At 43.7% G+C, this 23,027-nt stretch overlaps 1 protein-coding gene across 3 annotated transcripts; it reads right to left on the bottom strand.

Moving 5' to 3' along the window:
* Positions 1-572: 572 nt before the first annotated feature.
* On the bottom strand, positions 573-21,794 carry LOC105874809 (dehydrogenase/reductase SDR family member 6). Of its 3 annotated transcripts, none has more exons than XM_075998745.1 (10): positions 21,646-21,794; positions 18,897-18,988; positions 17,647-17,725; positions 14,989-15,085; positions 13,394-13,502; positions 8,079-8,139; positions 6,647-6,760; positions 3,554-3,612; positions 2,902-2,994; positions 573-897 (listed from the first exon to the last, which is right to left on the bottom strand). In XM_075998745.1, exons 2-10 carry the CDS (start codon positions 18,966-18,968, stop codon positions 844-846), a joined length of 738 nt encoding a protein of 245 aa, XP_075854860.1. In that variant the 5' UTR covers positions 18,969-18,988; positions 21,646-21,794; the 3' UTR covers positions 573-843. The 3 variants fall into 3 exon arrangements, with proteins under 3 accessions (XP_075854860.1, XP_075854861.1, XP_075854862.1); XM_075998746.1 differs by having other exon boundaries at positions 3,554-3,606; XM_075998747.1 differs by lacking the exon at positions 6,647-6,760.
* Between the last annotated feature and the right edge of the window lie 1,233 nt (positions 21,795-23,027).

The raw sequence follows: 23,027 nt of genomic DNA, 5'->3' as shown, positions 1-23,027 counted from the left end.
CCTTTTATACTAAGTCATTGAAGCTAAACTCCTTCCTACCTTTGGTGTTCATTTCTGATGGCGTAAAATTTTAAAATTAGGATCCACATACAGAACACTACAGAATTGTATAAAAATATTTGATTATTGAAAAACAGAATAAAATAGAAATGACTCGTTTTCCTTAAAAAAAATTACTTTTTTCTTCATATTCACATTTTAATTGTATATGCTGCTATGGACTGAATATTTGTATATTCCAACTCTACACCCTCAAATTCATATGTTGAAACCCTAACACCCAATGTGATGGTATTAGGAAGTAGGACCTTTGGTAATTAGGAGCCCTCATGAATGGGATTAGTGCCCTTATAAAAAGATACATGAGAGCTTGCTTTCTCTCTCTCTGCTTTGCTTTGTGAGGACATAGCAAGACGACCATCTGCAAATCAGGAAGTGGGCCCTTCCCAGTACTGTGTCTGCACCTTGATCTTATATATCCCAGCCTCCAGACTGTGACAAATAAATGTCTGATGTTTAAGCCAGCCAGTCTATGGTAATTTGTTACAGCAGCCCAAACTCACTAAGATAGATGCTTACAAATTGAGATTTATTTTCAAAACTATTCTCTTGCAATGAGATCAATATTTTTATTTCATTTACTTACAATGATTTCAGAAGAGATTACAAAGAGGTAAATATATTTAAAGAATCAGACTCTTGTGAACAATGACATCATTAAAAGGGGCTTGTTTTCATTAATATATCATTAATAAGAAAGAGATGATTGGTGAGTTTTATTCATAACCAGGTTCCCTGTGGAGAGGAAGTCCTGCCTTCCTCCCCACCAAGGGGTTGCTGAAATCATAAGCTCCAACCTCCATCAATGATGACAGGGTTTCCAGTTACGTAGGCAGACTGCAGTGATAAACACAAGGAGACAGAACAATTAACCAGGTTTGACACAGGCTGTGATTTCTAAATTTTCCTATAACTAGGATAACTAAACAATTTTCTCTTGTGCTAACAAGAAATCTCACTTAAAAACTGAATTTACCAAATTCCAAATCAAAGTTTGGATGATTTAGAATGGCTGCATGTTCTTGTGACTCAGAGCTAAATGGCCTCTGGCTGGTATCTGAGCACATGTCACATTCTAAGTAGGGTCTGTTAGGTTTGGTCTCAGAAACACAAAATTAAGGAGCAGTGAAGTACAGCCATTCCCCAAAATAGGATAAAAGTATAGGCTAAAATAGCACATTTTCAGTTTGAAATGCAGAACTATTCAAAACTAGTTGAGTTTTATGGCATTATTAAACTTTGAACATAAGTGTGTCATCATAAAGTGGTCATGTTAATGACCAAACATATTATTTTTTAAAAAGATACATTTAGTTGATCAATATGTATAGGTAATTCTAGGAACTGAAGCATACTAAATCTGTAAAATTTACATGAATCATGATAATTATAATCTATTAAGCTATGAAAAAATATTCTATATTGTTTCAGACATCCAAATGTGTATAAAATTACTAAAGGATTTAAGAAAATAAGTACTGTTTTACTCCCACAGATTTTTCATTTGTCAAAGAATTACAGCTGATCCTTTTGGTAGAAGTTTAAAAATATCTTAACTGAAAATGGATAATAAAGACTCAAATTTGTGTTCTTAGTTCTAAATACATCTAAAACCTAAAACAATTGAAGAGGCAGGAAGGAAAGCCATCATAATATGAGTACAGAAACTTAAAAGTTCAATATGCAAAAACTGATAATATAGGTAGGTAAACTAGAGGGTTATTAGTCACTTTACCAAAGAAATAATCCCAATTCCCCCAAGTTCCTTTAAAAAACAAGCTCTTCATTATATAGATGGACTCTTCTTGTTTCCTCTAAAAATCCAAAGATCCTTTTGTTGCACACTTCAAGCCAGAACATTTCCAAATATTTGGGAACCTAAGCTCTGGCTAAACAAGGGTAATTTAGCTTATCAGCAGTACCCCAAAATCAAATGAGCTCTTCTGAAGATATGGATTCAGAGAAATCATAAAGGCTAATGTGCTTTTCCATTAGTCACTATCTAGCAATTTCCCTGGCTATTAACAACTGTTGTTTATGTATTTGTCACATTCACCAGGCGTGCACCAAGTGACTATAAAGAGGAGATAACTGATGAATATATACCTCCTCACTCTCACCTGCTTACTTCCCTTTCCTTCTCTCTTCTCATACATTACAGTTCCCTGTCTATGTAGTACTGAAGACATAACACAGAGAACTGTATTCTTGTGCTCTTTTCCTTATAAACATAGTTCTTGCTTTCAGCTGTATGCCACTTAAAAATGTACAATAGCCAGTAAGGAAGAAACTGGTTACTAAACAATGCAAAGTAGAAGAGATGGAATTAGGAATTTCCATACATGATGACAAACAAGAATTAATAGGAAAAAAGGAGCCAGTGGAATTCTCCCAAACAAGTCACTGGTAAAACTAAAAACACCACATGCCAATTCTGTGTCCACCGGACACAATGACATCTGTCCACCCCTCCACATTTCACCTGAAGCTCTCACAATCCCGGAGCCTCATTTGTTTGACTTACATTTAATCAGGGTTTCCCCAGTGGTAATTTGTAAAGTAACTGTCTCTTGGAAAATTGAGAACTTTTAAGTTTTTCAGTTCTCTATTTTGTTTGCTACAAGATTTTGTGACATGGAAAGCTGAGTGAGAAGGAGTCTGTGGCTCAGATCAAAGTGGCCTTTCTATGAGCAAATTGAATCAGAACTTATCCCTGTTTTTTAAATGGAGCACCTAAGCACATATATGCCATAAACTCTCTAAAATGAAATTATTTTGATGAGCAAATAGCAGCCAAACGTGACTGAGGATAATGAACTCCTGGGGAATAATTGTGCTTACTTCATCAGAAGCCAAATACACACAGAGCATGGCGATTTCTTCTGCAGTTGCAAATCTTCCCGTCTTTTGTCTCTTCATGAAATCCTTTAGCGCCTGTGATTGGAGACCACACCAACCATGAATGATGTGAGCTGCCCTATGTGCTCACCTGTGTCTCCTTCAAGGGGTCCAAAGCAAGAGGAACCACCGGCTTGTTGCCGTGACAAATCATCAAACAGTGTTATAGTGCCTCAAAATAGTTTGACTCGAGATACTCAAACTATTTGTGTTATACTAAAACCCACAGACATTGTGACAGATTGGAAAGTTGATATTAAAGATGAGGGCATTTTTTTTTTCACTTTGAAAAATTGTGGTAAAATACACATAACATAAAATTTAGCATAATAACCATTTTAAGTGTACAGTTCAATAGTGTTTAAGTACATTATATCGCTGCACCGCCTTCACCACCATCCCCTTCCAGAGCTATTTTCACCTTGCAAGACTGAAACTCTGCGCCCACTAAGCAATAGCTCCCTATTTCCCCTACCCCCTCACCCCTGGCAACCACCAGTCTACTTTCTGTCTCTAGGAATTTGTCTACCATAGGTAAGGAAGAGAGCATTTTTTTAACCAAAAAGTTTAAACACATTTAAGATGCTAGATATACCTCTTCAGGATTTCCTCTGGCTTGTATTCTTTCTTGCAGAGATGGGGTATCCACTGTTCCTAAATCAAAGGGAGACACATTCAACTTAGTTACTTATTTAAATTTATCAAAGAAATTGATGATTAAACTTTAAACTTCCTTTCTTTATAACCATCAGTGAAATCCTTCTCCTTGACTTAAATGATAATTTCACCTCTGTCTGCCTGACCTCTTATTGTACAGGCTTATAACTTCTTTAATAATATAGCTATGATTTTGAAGCACACAGACTATGATTTTGTGAATCACCAGCATTCTCAAGGACAGACATTTTAGTCACATTGCATTGCATGTCATAAAGCATCTGATGCTTTATGGATTTTCAGCACTTTTACATGTATTATCTCAGCTAATCCTCATAACAACCCTGAGGTATAGATAAAATCATGCAAGCACTTTACCAGTACAAGGGTCTAGTCTGCCTCAATGGTGTCACAACCATTCTCTGATGTCAAGTTCACTGTGGAGACCCTTGGGGAAAACTCCATGGCTGCCATAATCCTCTGTAATTTCTGTGCCTCTAAATTTTCCTCATCACCTCTTGCCTGTTTTCATTGATTTCAAATTCCTATTTTTAACCACTGTTTCAAGTTGCTAAAAAAATTTTTTTAAGTTATGTTACTTTAAAAAAGAAAAATAGCCGGGCGCGGTGGCTCACGCCTGTAATCCTAGCTCTTGGGAGGCCGAGGCAGGCGGATTGCTCAAGGTCAGGAGTTCAAAAAACCAGCCTGAGCAAGAGCGAGACCCCGTCTCTACTATAAATAGAAAGAAATTAATTGGCCAACTGATATATATATAAAAAAAAAATTAGCCGGGCATGGTGGCGCATGCCTGTAATCCCAGCTACTCGGGAGGCTGAGGCAGAAGGATCGCTCGAGCCCAGGAGTTTGAGGTTGCTGTGAGCTAGGCTGACGCCACGGCACTCACTCTAGCCTGGACAACAAACCGAGACTCTGTCTCAAAAAAAAAAAAAAAAAAAAAAAAAAAAGAAAAATAAGAACAATGTTAAAAAATGTTTTAATTCCATTTAGTTCTCATTCTTCTAGAGCAAGTTCCCCAGACTTCTTTGTTAAGTCATATAATCTGTACATTCTCTTTAGAGGTCCTTTTTTTTGAGACTGAATGATTTTATTAATACAGACAGACTCTCAGCTACATCTTTGGACCATGCTCCTGAGTGATTTGATCTTTACTCAGATATCATTTCTTTTTTTTTTTGAGACAGAGTCTCACTTTGTTGCCCAGGCTAGAGTGAGTGCCGTGGCATTAGGCTAGCTCACAGCAACCTCAAACTCCTAGGCTCAAGCAATCCTCCTGCCTTGGCCTCCTGAGTAGCTGGGACTTCAGGCATGTGCCACCATGCCAGGCTAATTTTTTTTTTTGTATATATATTTTTAGTTGGTCAATTAATTTCTTTCTATTTTTAGTAGAGACGGGGTCTCGCTCAGGATGGTTTCGAACTCCTGACCTTGGGCAATCCTCCCGCCTCAGCCTCCTAGAGTGCTAGGATTACAGGTATGAACCACCACGCCGGGCCAGAAATCATTGCTTAATTTTAGCATCATCATTTTTTTGGAGAGGCTATGAATCTTCAAAATCAGAAATCCTGACTTCATCTTGGAGCCCTTTCTTAGGTTGTCTCTCTCTTTTCACATTTTTCTTTTCTTTTTTTGAGACAAAGTCTTGCTTTGTTGCCCAGGCTAGAGTAAATGGCGTGGTATCAGCCTAGCTCACAGCAACCTCAAACTCCTGGGCTCAAGCAATCCTTCTGCCTCAGCCTCCCGAGTAGCTGGGACTACAGGCATGCACCACCATGCCCAGCTAATTTTTTTCTATATATATTAGTCGGCCAATTAATTTCTTTCTATTTATAGTAGAGGTGGGGTCTCGCTGTTGCTCAGGCTGGTTTCGAACTCCTGACCTCAAGCAATCCGCCCACCTCGGCCTCCCAGAGTGCTAGGATTATAGGCATAAGCCACCGTGCCCAGCCTCTTCTCACATTTTTTTATAAGCAGGCAGCACTTCAAACTGGGTGAAAATTTCCTTAGCTAGATCCCCAAATTCATAAGGAACATTTCTATCTTCCCATTACTGCAGGCAACGGTGTTGATAAACTCGCCAAAACATACATAACAAAGATTCCTTTTTATCCAGTTTCCAGTAACATTTTCCTCACTTCCCTCATCAACAGCCTCCCTAAAGTCCAAAATATTACCAACAATGTGCACTTTAAGCTTTCACTTATGCTCTCCTCAGTTTTAAACGTTCTGGGCAGGGCACGTATGCTATTTACTAAATTTAACTCTAAGCTGGGTACGTATTTTGTTAGTATCGAACAGAAGGAAAGTTCTATTTTTCTTCATTCTTTTATATGAAGAATCAGCATACTTTTTTGATAAGGAGCCAGATAGCAAATATTTTTGGCTTTCAGAGCCATTTGATCTGCTGTAACTACTCAACTCTGCCATGGTATCATGAAAACAGTCCTAGGGACTACACAGCAAATTGAGTGTGAATGTGTCTCAATAAAACTTTATTACAAAACAAGTAGTGGCCCACATTTAGCCCACAGGCCATAGTTGATGACCCCCTTTTTAAAGCATAAAGGAAGGTCTACGTCTCCTTTTTATTTATGGCCACCCCAGGTGGCTAACATGACTCCAGTAAATTCCTGTGTTCTGGGAAGCTCCCCTTGCTTTCTCCCTGCTGTCCTGTGAGCATGGTCTACTCTCCATCTTTCCCCTGACAAGGTCATCCCTGGTCTGCTTCCAAAACACCACGCCCTGGCCAATCATGTCTCTTAGCTACTTGATTCTGAATTGTCCCACATACATGAGTAGCAAACTTTTGCATCTGTGGCTCATTTCTAATGACTTAGGATTTCCTTCCCAACTTACAGCTGGACTGTTACATCTTAAGAAGCCCAGATCCTTTGTCTTTTGAACATTTCCCAGTGACAGAAATATAATAAAATGTGGCGAACAAGCTTATGTAGATATCTTTCACACTTATGTCAGAAGAAATGAGTTCATAGCCCGACACTGGTTCACCCACCTGGGCACACACAGTTGCACCTGATCCCCTGCTGGATGAAATCTGCAGCCACAGACTTCGTGAGGCCGATCACAGCCGCCTTGGTTGTGCTGTACACACATCTGTTCACAACTCCTGTGAGCAGGAAGGCAAGGTTCGACATTGAAGGAATCAAAAACATAGTGTCCTTTGGAAAGTTAACACAAATAAGTAGCCATTTCATGCTGCCTCCCAATTTTCTCCCCTTTTAAAAAAATTGATATCAGGTTTTCTCCTTTAATAGGGCCAGTTCTGGAATCTGGGAAAATAGTATCAATACAGGCATAACTTAATTGAGAGTTGGGTGTTGAAATGCTTGTATTTAGTTAATATCAGTAGTCTTAGTTTTTCATCCTCAGATGGTATAATCCCTTGGCAGACTCTAAAATAAAGTAAGAATTAAGAACAAAACAAAACGGGCTGGGCGAGGTGGCTCACGCCTGTAATCCTAGCACTCTGGGAGGCTGAGGCGGGAAGATTACTCGAGGTCAGGAGTTCGAAACCAGCATGAGCAAGAGCGAGACCCCGTCTCTACTATAAATAGAAAGAAATTAATTAGCCAACTAAAATTATATATAGAAAAAATTAGCCAGCATGGTGGCACATGCCTGTAGTCCCAGCTACTCGGGAGGCTGAGACAGAAGGATCACTTGAGCCCAGGAGTTTGAGGTTGCTGTGAGCTAGGCTGCCACGGCACTCTAGCCTTTTGAGACTCTGTCTCAAAAAAACGAATAAAACAAGAGGCCTAGGCACTTCTTTACACTCCTTTCTTACACATGCTTAATGTGTATAATCTTGCAATGAGAAGGACTGTTATCTCAGCAGTAGCTATTTCATTTTAAACTCACAAATCCATCTATGCTAGACTGTGACATTATCTACACTTCACACTGCTATCCTGGTTTTTCAACTTTATTTCTCACTCATGGCCCAGATCAATTGTCTTAGTGAAGCGTTCCAGAAACCCACAGGCAGAGGGACTTCCCCTGTGGAGACAGCTCTTCGTTAGACAAACCTAAGTTACGATGTTATCAGAAGAAGATGTTTGCCTGCTTTGCTCCCCCTTCTGGACTGTGAATTCTTTTGGGGGTAGAGGCATGTGGTGGGTGCACAATATGTTATTTTTAACTAATTACCTGACAAATGTTTACTTCTCTAGTTCAATGTTCATTTTCATATACACTAGAAGGCATTAGAGAAGGCAAAAATAATCCCCAAATTTTATTTAATTTTATTACTGGCTCACATTTAAAATGAAAGGTTTAATGGCCAAGGAACTTAACACTAATTTTTTAAAAGGTAGTTTTGAAATTCTGTGTGGATTTAATGAACTCTGCTACACCTGTTCCCAAAGCCACGGCTCTTCTGGTGTGTGTGCAAAAGCATCGTGGTCCTCGAAGGGACGCGGACCTACCTTTGACACTGGAGGCCACAGAGGACATGTTGATAATGTTGCCAGATTTCTGAGCAAGCATCTGCCAAAACAAAACAAATACAAAAAAATCCACTTTAAGGCTAAAAACGCTACCTCTTTCAAACAGGTATCTTATTAGCTATTAATATTATATCCAGTTAAGCACTCTTAACAGTGAAGTCACAAGACCTCACCAAACATTGCTAGGAATTGGTGGCATGTGTACACAGGTGGTAGATTTTCCAAGGTGAAATTCAGAGGGCCAGGACTTTTGTGGGTCAGCTAAAAACAGGATAAAATGGAGAAGCTTCAGGACAGAGAAAGGCAGGGGGGTGTGCCCAGGTAGGAAGTGTGTGCCTAGACACTGAGATGTGCCCAGGTAGGGAGTGTGTGCCTAGACACTGAGATGTGCCCAGGTAGGGAGTGTGTGCCCAGACACTGAGATGTGCCCAGGTAGAGAGTGTGTGCCTAGACACTGAGATGTGCCCACGTAGGGAGTGTGTGCCCAGACACTGAGATGTGCCCAGGTAGAGAGTGTGTGCCTAGACACTGAGATGTGCCCAGGTAGAGAGTGTGTGCCTAGACACTGAGATGTGCCCACGTAGGGAGTGTGTGCCCAGACACTGAGATGTGCCCAGGTAGGGAGTGTGTGCCTAGACACTGAGATGTGCCCAGGTAGAGAGTGTGTGCCTAGACACTGAGATGTGCCCAGGTAGGGAGTGTGTGCCTAGACACTGAGATGTGCCCACGTAGGGAGTGTGTGCCTAGACACTGAGATGTGCCCGGGTAGAGAGTGTGTGCCTAGACACTGAGATGTGTCCACGTAGGGAGTGTGTGCCTAGACACTGAGATGTGCCCAGGTAGGGAGTGTGTGCCTAGACACTGAGATGTGCCCAGGTAGGGAGTGTGTACCCAGACACTGAGATGTGGCCACGTAGGGAGTGTGTGCCTAGACACTGAGATGTGCCCAGGTAGGGAGTGTGTGCCCAGACACTGAGATGTGCCCACGTAGGGAGTGTGTGCCTAGACACTGAGATGTGCCCACGTAGGGAGTGTGTGCCTAGACACTGAGATGTGCCCACGTAGGGAGTGTGTGCCTAGACACTGAGATGTGCCCGGGTAGAGAGTGTGTGCCTAGACACTGAGATGTGCCCACGTAGGGAGTGTGTGCCTAGACACTGAGATGTGCCCACGTAGGGAGTGTGTGCCTAGACACTGAGATGTGCCCACGTAGGGAGTGTGTGCCCAGACACTGAGATGTGGCCACGTAGGGAGTGTGTGCCTAGACACTGAGATGTGCCCAGGTAGGGAGTGTGTGCCTAGACACTGAGATGTGGCCACGTAGGGAGTGTGTGCCTAGACACTGAGATGTGCCCAGGTAGGGAGTGTGTGCCCAGACACTGAGATGTGCCCAGGTAGGGAGTGTGTGCCTAGACACTGAGATGTGGCCACGTAGGGAGTGTGTGCCTAGACACTGAGATGTGCCCACGTAGGGAGTGTGTGCCTAGACACTGAGATGTGCCCACGTAGGGAGTGTGTGCCTAGACACTGAGATGTGGCCACGTAGGGAGTGTGTGCCTAGAGACTGAGATGTGCCCAGGTAGGGAGTGTGTGCCTAGACACTGAGATGTGGCCACGTAGGGAGTGTGTGCCTAGACACTGAGATGTGCCCAGGTAGGGAGTGTGTGCCTAGACACTGAGATGTGCCCAGGTAGGGAGTGTGTGCCTAGACACTGAGATGTGCCCAGGTAGGGAGTGTGTACCCAGACACTGAGATGTGCCCAGGTAGGGAGTGTGTGCCTAGACACTGAGATGTGGCCACGTAGGGAGTGCGTGCCTAGACACTGAGATGTGCCCAGGTAGGGAGTGTGTGCCTAGACACTGAGATGTGCCCACGTAGGGAGTGTGTGCCTAGACACTGAGATGTGCCCGGGTAGGGAGTGTGTGCCTAGACACTGAGATGTGCCCAGGTAGGGAGTGTGTGCCTAGACACTGAGATGTGCCCGGGTAGGGAGTGTGTGCCTAGACACAGAGATGTGCCCAGGTAGGGAGTGTGTGCCCAGACACTGAGATGTGCCCACGTAGGGAGTGTGTGCCCAGACACTGAGATGTGGCCACGTAGGGAGTGTGTGCCTAGACACTGAGATGTGCCCAGGTAGGGAGTGTGTGCCTAGACACTGAGATGTGCCCGGGTAGAGAGTGTGTGCCTAGACACTGAGATGTGGCCACGTAGGGAGTGTGTGCCTAGACACTGAGATGTGCCCAGGTAGGGAGTGTGTGCCTAGACACTGAGATGTGCCCGGGTAGAGAGTGTGTGCCTAGACACTGAGATGTGCCCACGTAGGGAGTGTGTGCCCAGACACTGAGATGTGCCCACGTAGGGAGTGTGTGCCTAGACACTGAGATGTGCCCACGTAGGGAGTGTGTGCCCAGACACTGAGATGTGGCCACGTAGGGAGTGTGTGCCCAGACACTGAGATGTGCCCAGGTAGGGAGTGTGTGCCTAGACACTGAGATGTGGCCACGTAGGGAGTGTGTGCCCAGACACTGAGATGTGCCCAGGTAGGGAGTGTGTGCCCAGACACTGAGATGTGCCCAGGTAGGGAGTGTGTGCCTAGACACTGAGATGTGGCCACGTAGGGAGTGTGTGCCTAGACACTGAGATGTGCCCACGTAGGGAGTGTGTGCCTAGACACTGAGATGTGCCCGGGTAGAGAGTGTGTGCCTAGACACTGAGATGTGGCCACGTAGGGAGTGTGTGCCTAGAGACTGAGATGTGCCCAGGTAGGGAGTGTGTGCCTAGACACTGAGATGTGGCCACGTAGGGAGTGTGTGCCTAGACACTGAGATGTGCCCAGGTAGGGAGTGTGTGCCTAGACACTGAGATGTGCCCAGGTAGGGAGTGTGTGCCTAGACACTGAGATGTGCCCAGGTAGGGAGTGTGTACCCAGACACTGAGATGTGCCCAGGTAGGGAGTGTGTGCCTAGACACTGAGATGTGGCCACGTAGGGAGTGTGTGCCTAGACACTGAGATGTGCCCAGGTAGGGAGTGTGTGCCTAGACACTGAGATGTGCCCAGGTAGGGAGTGTGTGCCTAGACACTGAGATGTGCCCACGTAGGGAGTGTGTGCCTAGACACTGAGATGTGCCCGGGTAGGGAGTGTGTGCCTAGACACTGAGATGTGCCCACGTAGGGAGTGTGTGCCTAGACACTGAGATGTGCCCAGGTAGGGAGTGTGTGCCTAGACACTGAGATGTGCCCACGTAGGGAGTGTGTGCCTAGACACTGAGATGTGCCCGGGTAGGGAGTGTGTGCCTAGACACTGAGATGTGCCCAGGTAGGGAGTGTGTGCCTAGACACTGAGATGTGCCCGGGTAGGGAGTGTGTGCCTAGACACAGAGATGTGCCCAGGTAGGGAGTGTGTACCCAGACACTGAGATGTGCCCGGGTAGGGAGTCTGTGCCTAGACACTGAGATGTGCCCAGGTAGGGAGTTTGTGCCTAGACACTGAGATGTGCCCGGGTAGGGAGTGTGTGCCTAGACACTGAGATGTGGCCACGTAGGGAGTGTGTGCCTAGACACTGAGATGTGCCCACGTAGGGAGTGCGTACCTAGACACTGAGATGTGCCCAGGTAGGGAGTGTGTGCCTAGACACTGAGATGTGCCCACGTAGGGAGTGTGTGCCTAGACACTGAGATGTGCCCGGGTAGGGAGTGTGTGCCTAGACACTGAGATGTGCCCAGGTAGGGAGTGTGTGCCTAGACACTGAGATGTGCCCGGGTAGGGAGTGTGTGCCTAGACACAGAGATGTGCCCAGGTAGGGAGTGTGTACCCAGACACTGAGATGTGCCCGGGTAGGGAGTGTGTGCCTAGACACTGAGATGTGCCCAGGTAGGGAGTTTGTGCCTAGACACTGAGATGTGCCCGGGTAGGGAGTGTGTGCCTAGACACTGAGATGTGGCCACGTAGGGAGTGTGTGCCTAGACACTGAGATGTGCCCACGTAGGGAGTGCGTGCCTAGACACTGAGATGGGCGAAGGGGCTGAACTTCCAGGCTTTGAATCTAACCGCTAGCTAGTTGTGTGACCTTGGGCAAGTTATGTAACCTCTCGGTTCCATCTTCTGTATCGTGGGTGATAAAACAGTACCTACCTCATAGGATCATTCCAGTCCCACATGTTTCCTCGCTGGTCCCTTTGCCTGGAACCCTCTCCCCAGATTCCTGAATGATCAGCTCCCTCACTTCACTGGAATCGCTATGAAAATTTCACCTCCTCCTGCAAGACCCTGGAAGGCTCACTGATATCCCAGTTTCTTTTTCTTTTTTTTTTTTTGAGACACTGGGTCTCAAAAAAAGTGTCACTGTTGCCCTAGCTAGAGTGCCATGGCATCAGCCTAGCTCACAACAACCTCAAACTCCTGGGCTCAAGAGATCCTCCTGCCTCAGCCTCCCAAGTAGCAGGGACTACAGGCATGCGCCACCATGCCCGGCTAATTTTTTTTTATATATATTTTTAGTTGGCCAATTAAATTTGTTTCTATTTTTAGTAGAGATGGTGTCTGGCTCTTGCTCAGGCTGGTTTTGAACTCCTGACCTTGAGTGATCCTCCTGCCTCAGCCTCCCAGAGAGCTAGGATTACAGGAGTGAGTCACCGCGCCCGGCCTCTTTTTCTTCATAGTACTTATAACCACCCCATATATTATATGTCTTTTTTATTACTTATTATCCTCTCTCACTCCCAATAAGGGGACCTCCCTCATAAAAGGGACTTTGTTTAGTTCACTAATGTATCTTCTTTGCCTCAAATGGAGCCTGGCATGTAGAAAGTACTTAATAAATATTCCCAGAATTAATCCCAGCACTTTGAGGGTCAAGGCAGAAGGATCACTTGAGCCCAGGAGTTCCAGCCCAGCCTCAGTAACATAACGAACTCCATGTCTACAAAAAAATAAGAAAAATTAGCTGGGTATGGTGGCAGGTGCCTGTAGTTCCAGCTACTCAGAAGGCTGAGACAGGAGGATCCCATGAGCCAGGAAGCTGAGGCTTCAGTGAGCTATGATGATGCCACTGCACTCCAGCCCAGGCAACAAAGTGAGACTCTGTCTCAAAAAAAAAATTGTATATATATATATATATATTTCTCAAATGGATGAACTGGAAGGTTAAGTGAATTAGTTTATGTCAAATGCCTTGATATAAATGTTCAATGCATGTTAGTGATTACATTAGCACCTGTGGGGACCCTTTCTGGGTGCCCAGTATGGAGGCAGCCCTAATGTAGTGCTCATCCTAGCGGTGGTGGTCGTCCCACCTTAGGAAGGAATGCCTTGATCATCAGGTACATGCTGCGGACGTTGAGATTCATCGAGAAGTCCCAGTCTTTCTCTTCACAGTCCAGGACAGTTCCATGATGGACAAAACTGGAAATGCGATTAAACAGTTGGGGGAAAATTGCCGTTAAAAATTTCCATTTGCTGGCCGGGCGCGGTGGCTCATGCCTGTAATCCTAGCTCTCTGGGAGGCCGAGGTGGGCGGATTGCTCGAGGTCAGGAGTTCAAAACCAGCCTGAGCAAGAGCGAGACCCCATCTCTACTATAAATAGAAAGAAATTAATTGGCCAACTAATATATATATATAAAAAAAAAATTAGCTGGGCATGGTGGCGCATGCCTGTAGTCCCAGCTACTCTGGTGGCTGAGGCAGAAGGATTGCTTGAGCCCAGGAGTTTGAGGTTGCTGTGAGCGAGGCTGACGCCACGGCACTCACTCTAGCCTAGGCAACAAAGCGAGACTCTGTCTCAAAAAAAAAAAAAAAAATTTCCATTTGCTGATTATTTCTATTGCCATTTATTGATTTAATCCATTGCTGGTTTATCAAGACTTTAAACAATTCAAACACAGTATTACTTAGTTAGTACATTAGGTTAGTAAGAATCCCAACAACTTAAGCTAGAATATGTCATCTGAAAACAACATCCTTCTTTGACAAGAAGGCAAGAATTTGGGGTCATTAAACATAATAAGCTCTATATCAACTGCGGTGGAAACATCAATGCCCTTAAAAACATACAAATAAATAAGGACAGGACAACTGCCTTATTTGACTTCTATTTTGAGAGCAACAGTGCCCTAGAATGGCATAGCGTTAGCATTCAGAAGGGAAATCAAAATTGCAGGGAAAACAAGTGTGAACATCTCAGAGCAGTGAAGAAAAATTGCTACTATGTAGTTCTAACACACCTAGAGATGTGAGTGTGTTATATAAGAGGTGTGAAGGCTGAACAAAACAAACCCTTAAAATGACCTTCATTCTTTCAAGTCACACTTCCTGAAGGAAGTTTCCTATACACTGAACCCTATGGATTTGGTCCTCTGGACTAAAGTAATTATATAATTATTTAGAAAATATTGTTGACTGTGCTTCCCATGCACCACATCCTTCCAGTTCAACCACAATGTCAGTTTCCTGACAGCGGGCACCACGTACTACATTTCTATATCCCCTACCCTGCTGGAAATTTAATAGTTGCTCAGAAACTAACTTTGTTAACTATTTTTTTTATGTCTCTGGGTGTATTCTTATATGAGAATGGAGAGATTATTTATAAAATAGATAATCAGAAATTATCGCTTAATTTCCATACATTGTGACACATGATAAAGTTTTGTGTCAGTACCAGTTGTCTTGAGTAGACCTCAACTGCCCCAAATCATTTCAAATTCTAGAGAGCTGTCTTACTTGCTGAATCTTACGTGTGATAAAAATGTTGTCTGAATTCTAGCCATGTTTCTCAAGGAATATATCATGGGTCACAGTGAATAATTTTGCCATATTATCAAAATTCTTTTAATAAAAGTCATAGAAAACTTTCTATAAGGAAAGTAAAATTAAAAAGTTACAAATTACCCAGCAACATTAAAGAGAACATCAAGTCTGTCAACTTCATTGGCAAACTCGTCAATTTGTTTCTTTTTTGTGACATCAAGGACCCGAATCTGAATACCTGAAAAATAAAACAGAAGACACTGTTTACCCATAAGCATAAAAAATGTGTAGCTTTGAAGATTGGCTGTTTTGAAGTATGAAATGTGAAGACTGTAACATCTATCCAGTTAGGCTTCATAGGACTGCTGACCTAATTACTAGGGTTGTAAGAATCTGCAGAATCTCATTATAAACAAAGCCCCATCCTGACCCCCCAATAACACACCATCCCTCTTCCTCCTTTTGTGTCCATTTTGTAAGTTGAGGAACAAGGGGCTTTTCTGAGCAATGACTTTACAGAGAAGTGTGACTATCTACAGATAGTTCTCAGCAAGCCAGCAGTGGTAACTGCGAGTGGGCCCATGTTAGCCTACGCTCTCTCCCACAGACGGAATCGCCAGTACCTGTAAAGTCATCTGAATTTTGTCTGAGGGGTGGGGGAGGCCAGGGCCTGTGGGAGCTTCACCTTTATGTCATTTCCATTATTTATTAGAAATGACTCTGTTAGTCAAAGGTATCAGCATGTATTTCTGAACTAAATTTAAATTGTAAGAAGAAATGAGGAACAAAGGATGAGACACTTGCAGACTAGACATAAGATGAGAAATTCACACTGTACTGATTACTAAAAAACCTTGAACATTCTTTAGTAAAAGCAGCATTTTTAAAAAATATGTGGTTTACATTAGTGTCACTAAAGTTGGTATTCAACCCCCAACTACTAAATTTGACTGGCTTTAAAAAATATATATATATATAGGCCGGGCACAGTGGCTCATGCCTGTAATCCTAGCACTCTGGGAGGCTGAGGCGGGAAGATTACTCGAGGTCAGGAGTTCGAAACCAGCCTGAGCAAGAGTGAGACCCCATCTCTACTATAAATAGAAAGAAATTAATTGGCCAACTAATATATATAGAAACAATTAGCTGGGCATGGTGGTGCATGCCTGTAGTCCCAGCTACTCGAGAGGCTGAGACAGTAGGATCACTTGAGCCCAGGAGTTTGAGGTTGCTGTGAGCTAGACTGACGCCACAACACTCACTCTAACCTGGGCAACAAAGCAAGACTCTGTCTCAAAAAAAATAAACTAAAAAAAAAAAATATATATATATATATATATACATATATATATATATGAAAAATATATATATGGTTTATTTACTTTTTGGATATAGAAAGAAAAGATTAACAAACAAAGAAAGGGAAGACTGAAATTTTGTTTCAGAAACACCTCTTTACCTTTGAGCTTTCCCAGTACAACAGCTTTACTTTGACTTGTTGGAATTAGAATTTAACATATTCTAATGCAGCTAACTAATTCAAGGGACGAAGTTGTGCTTGATTATGTAACCTGTTCTATTTGGCTGGAACAGTGATCTTCCAAATGGGTTCTCTGTTTTGATTTCTTTCAGGGTAATTGTAATTGAAGTCCTTTGATGTTGAAGTTAGGGTCAGTGTGGTACAGAAAGTGGTGGTGCACACCTAAATAATTTGGGTAATTTCAGGGTTTCTCAATATGTGTGATTTTAGGGCTGAACTGTCTCCAATGTGTAGCTACTAAACACCTGTGGCTATCAAACACTTGAAATACAGCTAGTCTGAACTGAAATGTGCTATAAGGATAAATATACATGGATTTGAAAGATTTAGTATGAAAACCTTGAGATATTGGTCAAAGGTACAATCTTGCAGTTATAAGATGAGTAAGTTCTGAAGACCTTATGTACAGCTGTACTAGTTACTAAATTATTACTATTAACTATAGCATATTGACTGTAGTTAATAATAATGTATTATATACTTGAAATTTGCTAAGAGAGTAGTAGATGTTAATAAGTATTTTCAGCATACACATACACAACTATATGAAGTGATGGATGTGTTAATTAGCTTGACTGTGAAAACCATTTCACAATGTATATCAAAACATCATGTTGTATACCTTGAATATATGCAATATATATGCAATAAATAACTCAATATAGCTGAAAAGAAGAGAAAATTAATGATGGAAGCTTATAATAAAGTTCTAATAGTTTACATAAAGATTAGTATAAAAAGAATATAAGATATTCTATTAATAATTATTTATATTGAGTACATGTTGAAATGATATATTTTAGATAGACTAAACAAAGTATATTATTAAAACTAATTTTACCTTGTTTTTCACTTTTTTAATGTGGCTACTAGAACACTTAAAATTACACAAGCGGCTCACATCATATTACTATTGGACTGGAGGAGGAAGGAACAGAAGTGAAAAGTTATTACCAAAAGTTAACAAAACAATTGTTAAATTTTCACATGTAACTTTGTAACTAGGAACTGAATCCCTCAACATGTTGGCTAAATAAAAAAATTTAAGTATACATCTTCAAATTTTTTTATACATTTAAATTCATTAGATTTTTGTGTGTAGGTTCACAGAATATAAATTTGATATCAGAGAGGCAGAATATAAAAAGAAGGCCAGCGGAGCTAAGTAGCTAAGGATGTTTCTTTCAATATGTGAGTATCATTGCTTTATAATACCTTGCAGGTTCTGAATCCCAAGTTCAAGTTGCTAAGTTGCTTACCCAGGTACTTTTCCAGTTCCTGAAGTTTGGACTCATTGATATCTGTGGCTATGACTTTGGCACCTTCTCTTGCAAAAGCCTGGCAGATACAAAGTATAAATAAATCCTTTGTTTACTTGATTAAACTGCTCTCATGAATAGAAAGTCATTTGGCCCTTTTCCCCTTTATCTTATTTCCATTGTTGTTCCAAACCAGCTAGTGTCATTCCTGTCCCATTGTTACTATTTTTATTTCTTTTTATCATTGATTAGAACAACATGGCATACATTGTGCTTATCATCTGATTTTGCCCTTTAAGTAATATCAAACAAAATTGTGTTTTTTAAAAGCCATAATTCTGTTTTCAACACCTCTCAAAATACTGCTATTCTGTGATGAAAGACTATATGCATTTCTGAGCAGGTACTAAACTCCAAATAAGAGAAAAATGGGTTATTTCAATACTTTTCCTCCTAAGAGCATACTAGTGCTTTCATAAATGTCAAACTGTACCTTTCTATTATACTTAAGGTGCAGCATGAGCTCAGGTAGGAAGTATATGTGGGAAAAGTTGATATAAACCTGGAGACCAAGGTAGCCTGACCATCTCATAACTCTTGCGTCCTACCGGTATTTCTCAACTGACGTGATATCAGAACACGATGCACCCTGTAAGGCCCCTACAGTAAACTCATAATGATGCAGAGAAACTGAGGCAGAAAAATAAGTTTCTCAGAGTCAAAGGTTATTATTGATGTCACATAATAAACATGTGAGGTATTCATTCCTTCATCTGCCTGGGGTCAGGAGTAGTGACTTAATTCTTTATTTTGTAACTTAAGGCAAAAAGTAAAAACAGAAAAAAAGTAGAATAGAATTAAATAACCATGGCATAAACCCACATAATTTAATACCTCAAAAGCTAATGTGCACAGAGGGGTTTCAAAATCAAACTTTTCCAAAGCTTATTTCTTTTGCTTTAGATGAAGAACTGTGTTTAAAAGGACTGAAATCCTGAGCTTTTTTTTTTGCTCAGCTTGGTAGCAGATACCTATAAACACCTACCCAGCATTGAGATTTGCTTCATTATTCTTGCATCCTTAAGGCTACAGTAGGAATCATCTCAAAAGCTGACTACTATGGGCAAGGCATTGTATATAAAAGTATTGCTTTGGGAATTTGAGAAATATGCAAAACTACATTTTGGATGACTATTACCCTAAGGTAAAAAAAAAAAGCTAATGTGCAAACGACAAAGAGGATAACTTACTAAGGCAGCTGCTCGCCCGATGCCCTGAGCAGCAGCTGTCAGGACAATGACTTTCCCATCAAGTCGACCCATGGTGGAACCTGCAGTTTAATCTAAAGACACGTGACGTTAATGGGTCACACTGTCACACATAGTCCTGTGCAAGCAGTAACACTTGGAATGAATGGCTCAATGTGCTCCTTTAAGAGCTTGACGACAGACCTCAGTGCAAGTGGTCCCACCATCTGAATTCTCCAAGGATGATTACTCTAGATACCTAGCACTGAGTATCAGAAACACTGAAGTGGTGACTAGCACAACAGGCATTGGACTTCAGCTCACCTTTTGCTTTTCGGTGCCCGGAGAGGACAGCCTCTGAGGCTGAGAAAGTGCTCACTGTGACCACCACCGCCCCCACAAACATCGCTATGGCATTGCAGGAGTCCTTACTACTCAAGGGTGTGTCTGAATTAACCTTTTGGAAACTTTTGTTGAGGTTTGCACTATCAATCCCTTATGGCTCTTCTTGTTCCTTGAAAAGATTTCATAGATGGCTTCAGCGATTGACTGAACAAAAGGGATGGAAATCAGATCATGTCCAATACCCTTGTTTTACAGTTGAGGAAACTTCTTGGACCTGCCCGCGTTCATAAAGCCTGTCAATGACACAGCCAGAACTAAACTTAGACTTCCTCACTTTTTTGCTGTGTGAACAATGCTGCTGATCCTCTTTTAAAGTTTAGACATGCAGTAATAACACTTTAATAAAACATAATCAGTACTTTCCAAAAGAAGGAGATTGAGAAACTCGTGACATAGGGCAAATCTGATGTGCATAAGACAATCGGTCAACACCTAAATTGTAGATCACAGGGTGAGAGGGATGGCTAGTGAGGCGGCTGGGGCCGGAAAGAGTAAAATGACATCAAATGAGGCTGTCTTCAGGGGAACGGGGTCCTTCTCTTGCTCAACTCTGTCCTTGATGTGTGCCTCTGACCTTGCCCCAGCCTGCAAGGTGCCTGCTCTGTCCCAATGCATCTTATCTGTATCCTACACAAGAAAGGGAGGCAAAAGCCAAAAGCCTTTCAGAGAGAGAGCCTTTCAGAGGGCTCACGTTTCTTTTCAAAAAGGAAGCAGCCCTCCCCAGAAAGTCTTACCTCCCTGTCACCGCGCACCTCTGCGCCACCTGGGCGCTGCAGCAGCAAGTGAGGCGAGGCCGGCCCGACACGAGAAAGCGGGGTGATTGGGAGAGTGATGCGGGAGCCAGCTCGCAGCATTACCCGCATAGCGGGCCGGATGAAGCACAGGAGGCTACCTTGTCTGGGCGCTCATGGTACCTTACCCTTTCTTTTGAAATTTATCCCCATTCTCTACGGCTTTATTTTATTTAGCAGTCTGAGGATGTGAGGTATAAGGGCTAAAAGATTTTTTGTTTGGTTTGGATTTTTTTGTTTTCTGTTGTTTGTTTTGTTTTGTTTTTTGAGACAGGGTCTCGCACTGTCGCCCAAGCTGGAGTGCCGGGGGGTCCTCACTGCAGCCTCAAACCCTCGGGTTCAGGGCGCCTCCCACCTCGGCCTCCCAAAGCGCTGGAATCACAGGTGGGAGCCACTGCGCCCCGACCTTCGCCGCCCCTTGTCTTTCTTTTTTCTTCCTTTTTTCTTTTCTTTTCTTTTAAGCCTGCACGCTTTGGCCCAAGCTCCACATACTGAAGGGCCGGTTACTCCTACACGCCGCGGGGACTGAAGAAATTATGCAAAGAGCGTCACAGGATCCCAGCCCCGAGGTCCCCGCGCCCGCACCGAGCGCGCATGCGCGCCAGCGCCGCGCTCCCGCGACCCCCGGGCTGCGCCGCGCGCGCCTCCGCGGCAGGGGCGCCGGCGCGCTCCCGCTCCCTGCGCGTCCTCCCCAGCCGGCGCGCCCGCCAGGCGGCCTCACGGCCTCACAGCCCAGCCGGGTCGCCTCCCGCTCTCTCACACCACCATTCCCCTCAGGAGCGCCGGCATGTCTACTCTGCCGCGCATCGCGACCACGGCGTGAGAACGGGCTCCGGGCAGCTCGCAGCTCGCAGGCGGAGCTCCCCGCTCGTGTGCGCCCTGGTTCGGCGGAGGAGACGCCGGGCTTTTGCGCAGCCTCACCTACTCTGAGGCAATGAGATTTTAGTGTTGGTTTTGTTCCTTCTTACAAGAGAGATAAAATTTCACTGTAAACATAAAAAGAGTTGAGAGAAATTAAAAATGTACTTCAGAGAAAGACTCCAATCATCTTTCCCGTCCCCTAACCCCAAACACGCCGCGTTAAAAGCCGCCATTCTGCAACACCGTCCCGCGGCGGAGCCCGAGGCCTGTGGCCGGTTGGGCAGGAATCCGACCCCCGAAGACGCGCCTTCCGAGCAACTGCTGAGGCGCAGAGCAACCTGTCTGCTCACTCTGAACCCTCAGCTGGTCTCTGTCTTTCTGGGACCAGATTTTAGGGCCAAAGCCTTAACATCAGATAAACTGCATTCTCAAACTAAAACGAATATTTTTGGAAAAAATGAGTGCAAGCGACTTAAAATGGTAAAACGAGGCAGTCGATAAGGAAACCCGGACTTATAAAAAAACTTACAAATATGCCAGAGTTTCGAACTCGTTAAAAACCCAAGTTTATCCTGATCTAACTACTAAGATTAATCCGGAAATGGGCAAACTTCATAACAAAGCAACATCTAAAAATTAAGCCTCCCCCTCTCTCCAGTCCAAACTTTCACTTATAAACGATTAGGAAATCTTACTTTAAAGCAGCGAGGGGATGGCGTCCTCAGGATCCTCCAAACTGGAGACCTTTGTGCAGAAGTCAGGCGCCTAGCAGGGCGCGCTGGGACTCGTAGTTCAGGCGCCCGAGCTCGGCGGCTGCGTTGGAGGCCCGCCGACCGCACGCTGCGTGGTTACTGCTGCCATCTGGTGGAGCTCGGGCAGAACTGCTAACCCGATACGAGGGCGAAAGTGGAGAGCGCTTTCATTAATACGACTTACTTGGGATGTGGAAATCCTTTCCTTCGCCTCAGCCCAGGTTTCTGTCATTTGTTTGTGCCTACTGTGTGCTGTTCTGGCGCAGTCATGATTTTATAAGCCGGAAACTGTATGTGAAAGATAGCAGAGCAACAAGGTAGAAGGAACCTAGCACACTGGACTCTGGAGACTTCCTAGATTGTTTTGAGGAAGGGAAATAAAAATTCCCTGGTGTTTAAGGGGAAGCTTTGATGCTATTTATTCATGCTTAGCCTGTTCTAACACCGGTGCAGGCTTAGTGACAAAACGCAGGCAGCCTGACTACACTAGGGGTGTAGCTTGAGTGTGTCATGGAGCTTGAGTGTGTCAACATAAAAAAGCCAAACTCGGCAAAATAATTTTAAAGAGGTTTATTCTGAGCCATATTTGAGGACCATGATCCAGAGCCACTCCCAAGAAGCTTTGAGCAGGTGGACTCGATGTGGCTGGGTTACAGTTTAGTTTTATACATTTCAGGGAGACAGGGGTTATAGGTAAAGTCCTAAATCAATATGTGGGAGGCATACATTGGCTTGGCCCAAAAAGGTGGGACATCTCGAAGGGAGGGGGGATTACAGGTTATAGGTGGGTTTAAAGATTCTTTGGCTTATCATTGGTTAAAGACATGAAGCTTCATCTAAAGGCTTGGGATGTTTTAACATAAGGAGCTGTTTTCAGAGATAAGCCACTGGACACAGATTTGTTGTGTAAATTGAGGACCTGCAGGTGTGTCTGGCATGCCCTTAGGCCTGTTAATGGGCTACAAAGGATGTCTGCAAGAAGTGAGGGGGGCATGATGAGGCCTGTCTGACCTCCTTCCTCCTGGCAGACAATTTAGTTTTAAGATATTCCTTTGGCCATGAGGGAGTCCATTCAGTCAGCCGGTGAGGGGGTGGGGGTGACCCTTAAAATTTTATTTTAGGCCGGGCGCTGTGGCTCACGCCTGTAATCCTAGCTCTTGGGAGGCCGAGGCGGGCGGATTGCTCAAGGTCAGGAGTTCAAAACCAGCCTGAGCAAGAGCGAGACCCCGTCTCTACTATAAATAGAAAGAAATTAATTGGCCAACTGATATATATATAAAAAATTAGCCGGGCATGGTGGCGCATGCCTGTAGTCCCAGCTACCT

This window comes from Microcebus murinus, chromosome 29, assembly GCF_040939455.1.
Source record: "Microcebus murinus isolate Inina chromosome 29, M.murinus_Inina_mat1.0, whole genome shotgun sequence".
In the NCBI taxonomy this organism is placed as follows: Eukaryota; Metazoa; Chordata; class Mammalia; order Primates; family Cheirogaleidae; genus Microcebus; species Microcebus murinus.
Note: the sequence above shows the minus strand (reverse complement) of the source record. Positions and strands in the feature narration are given on the sequence as shown.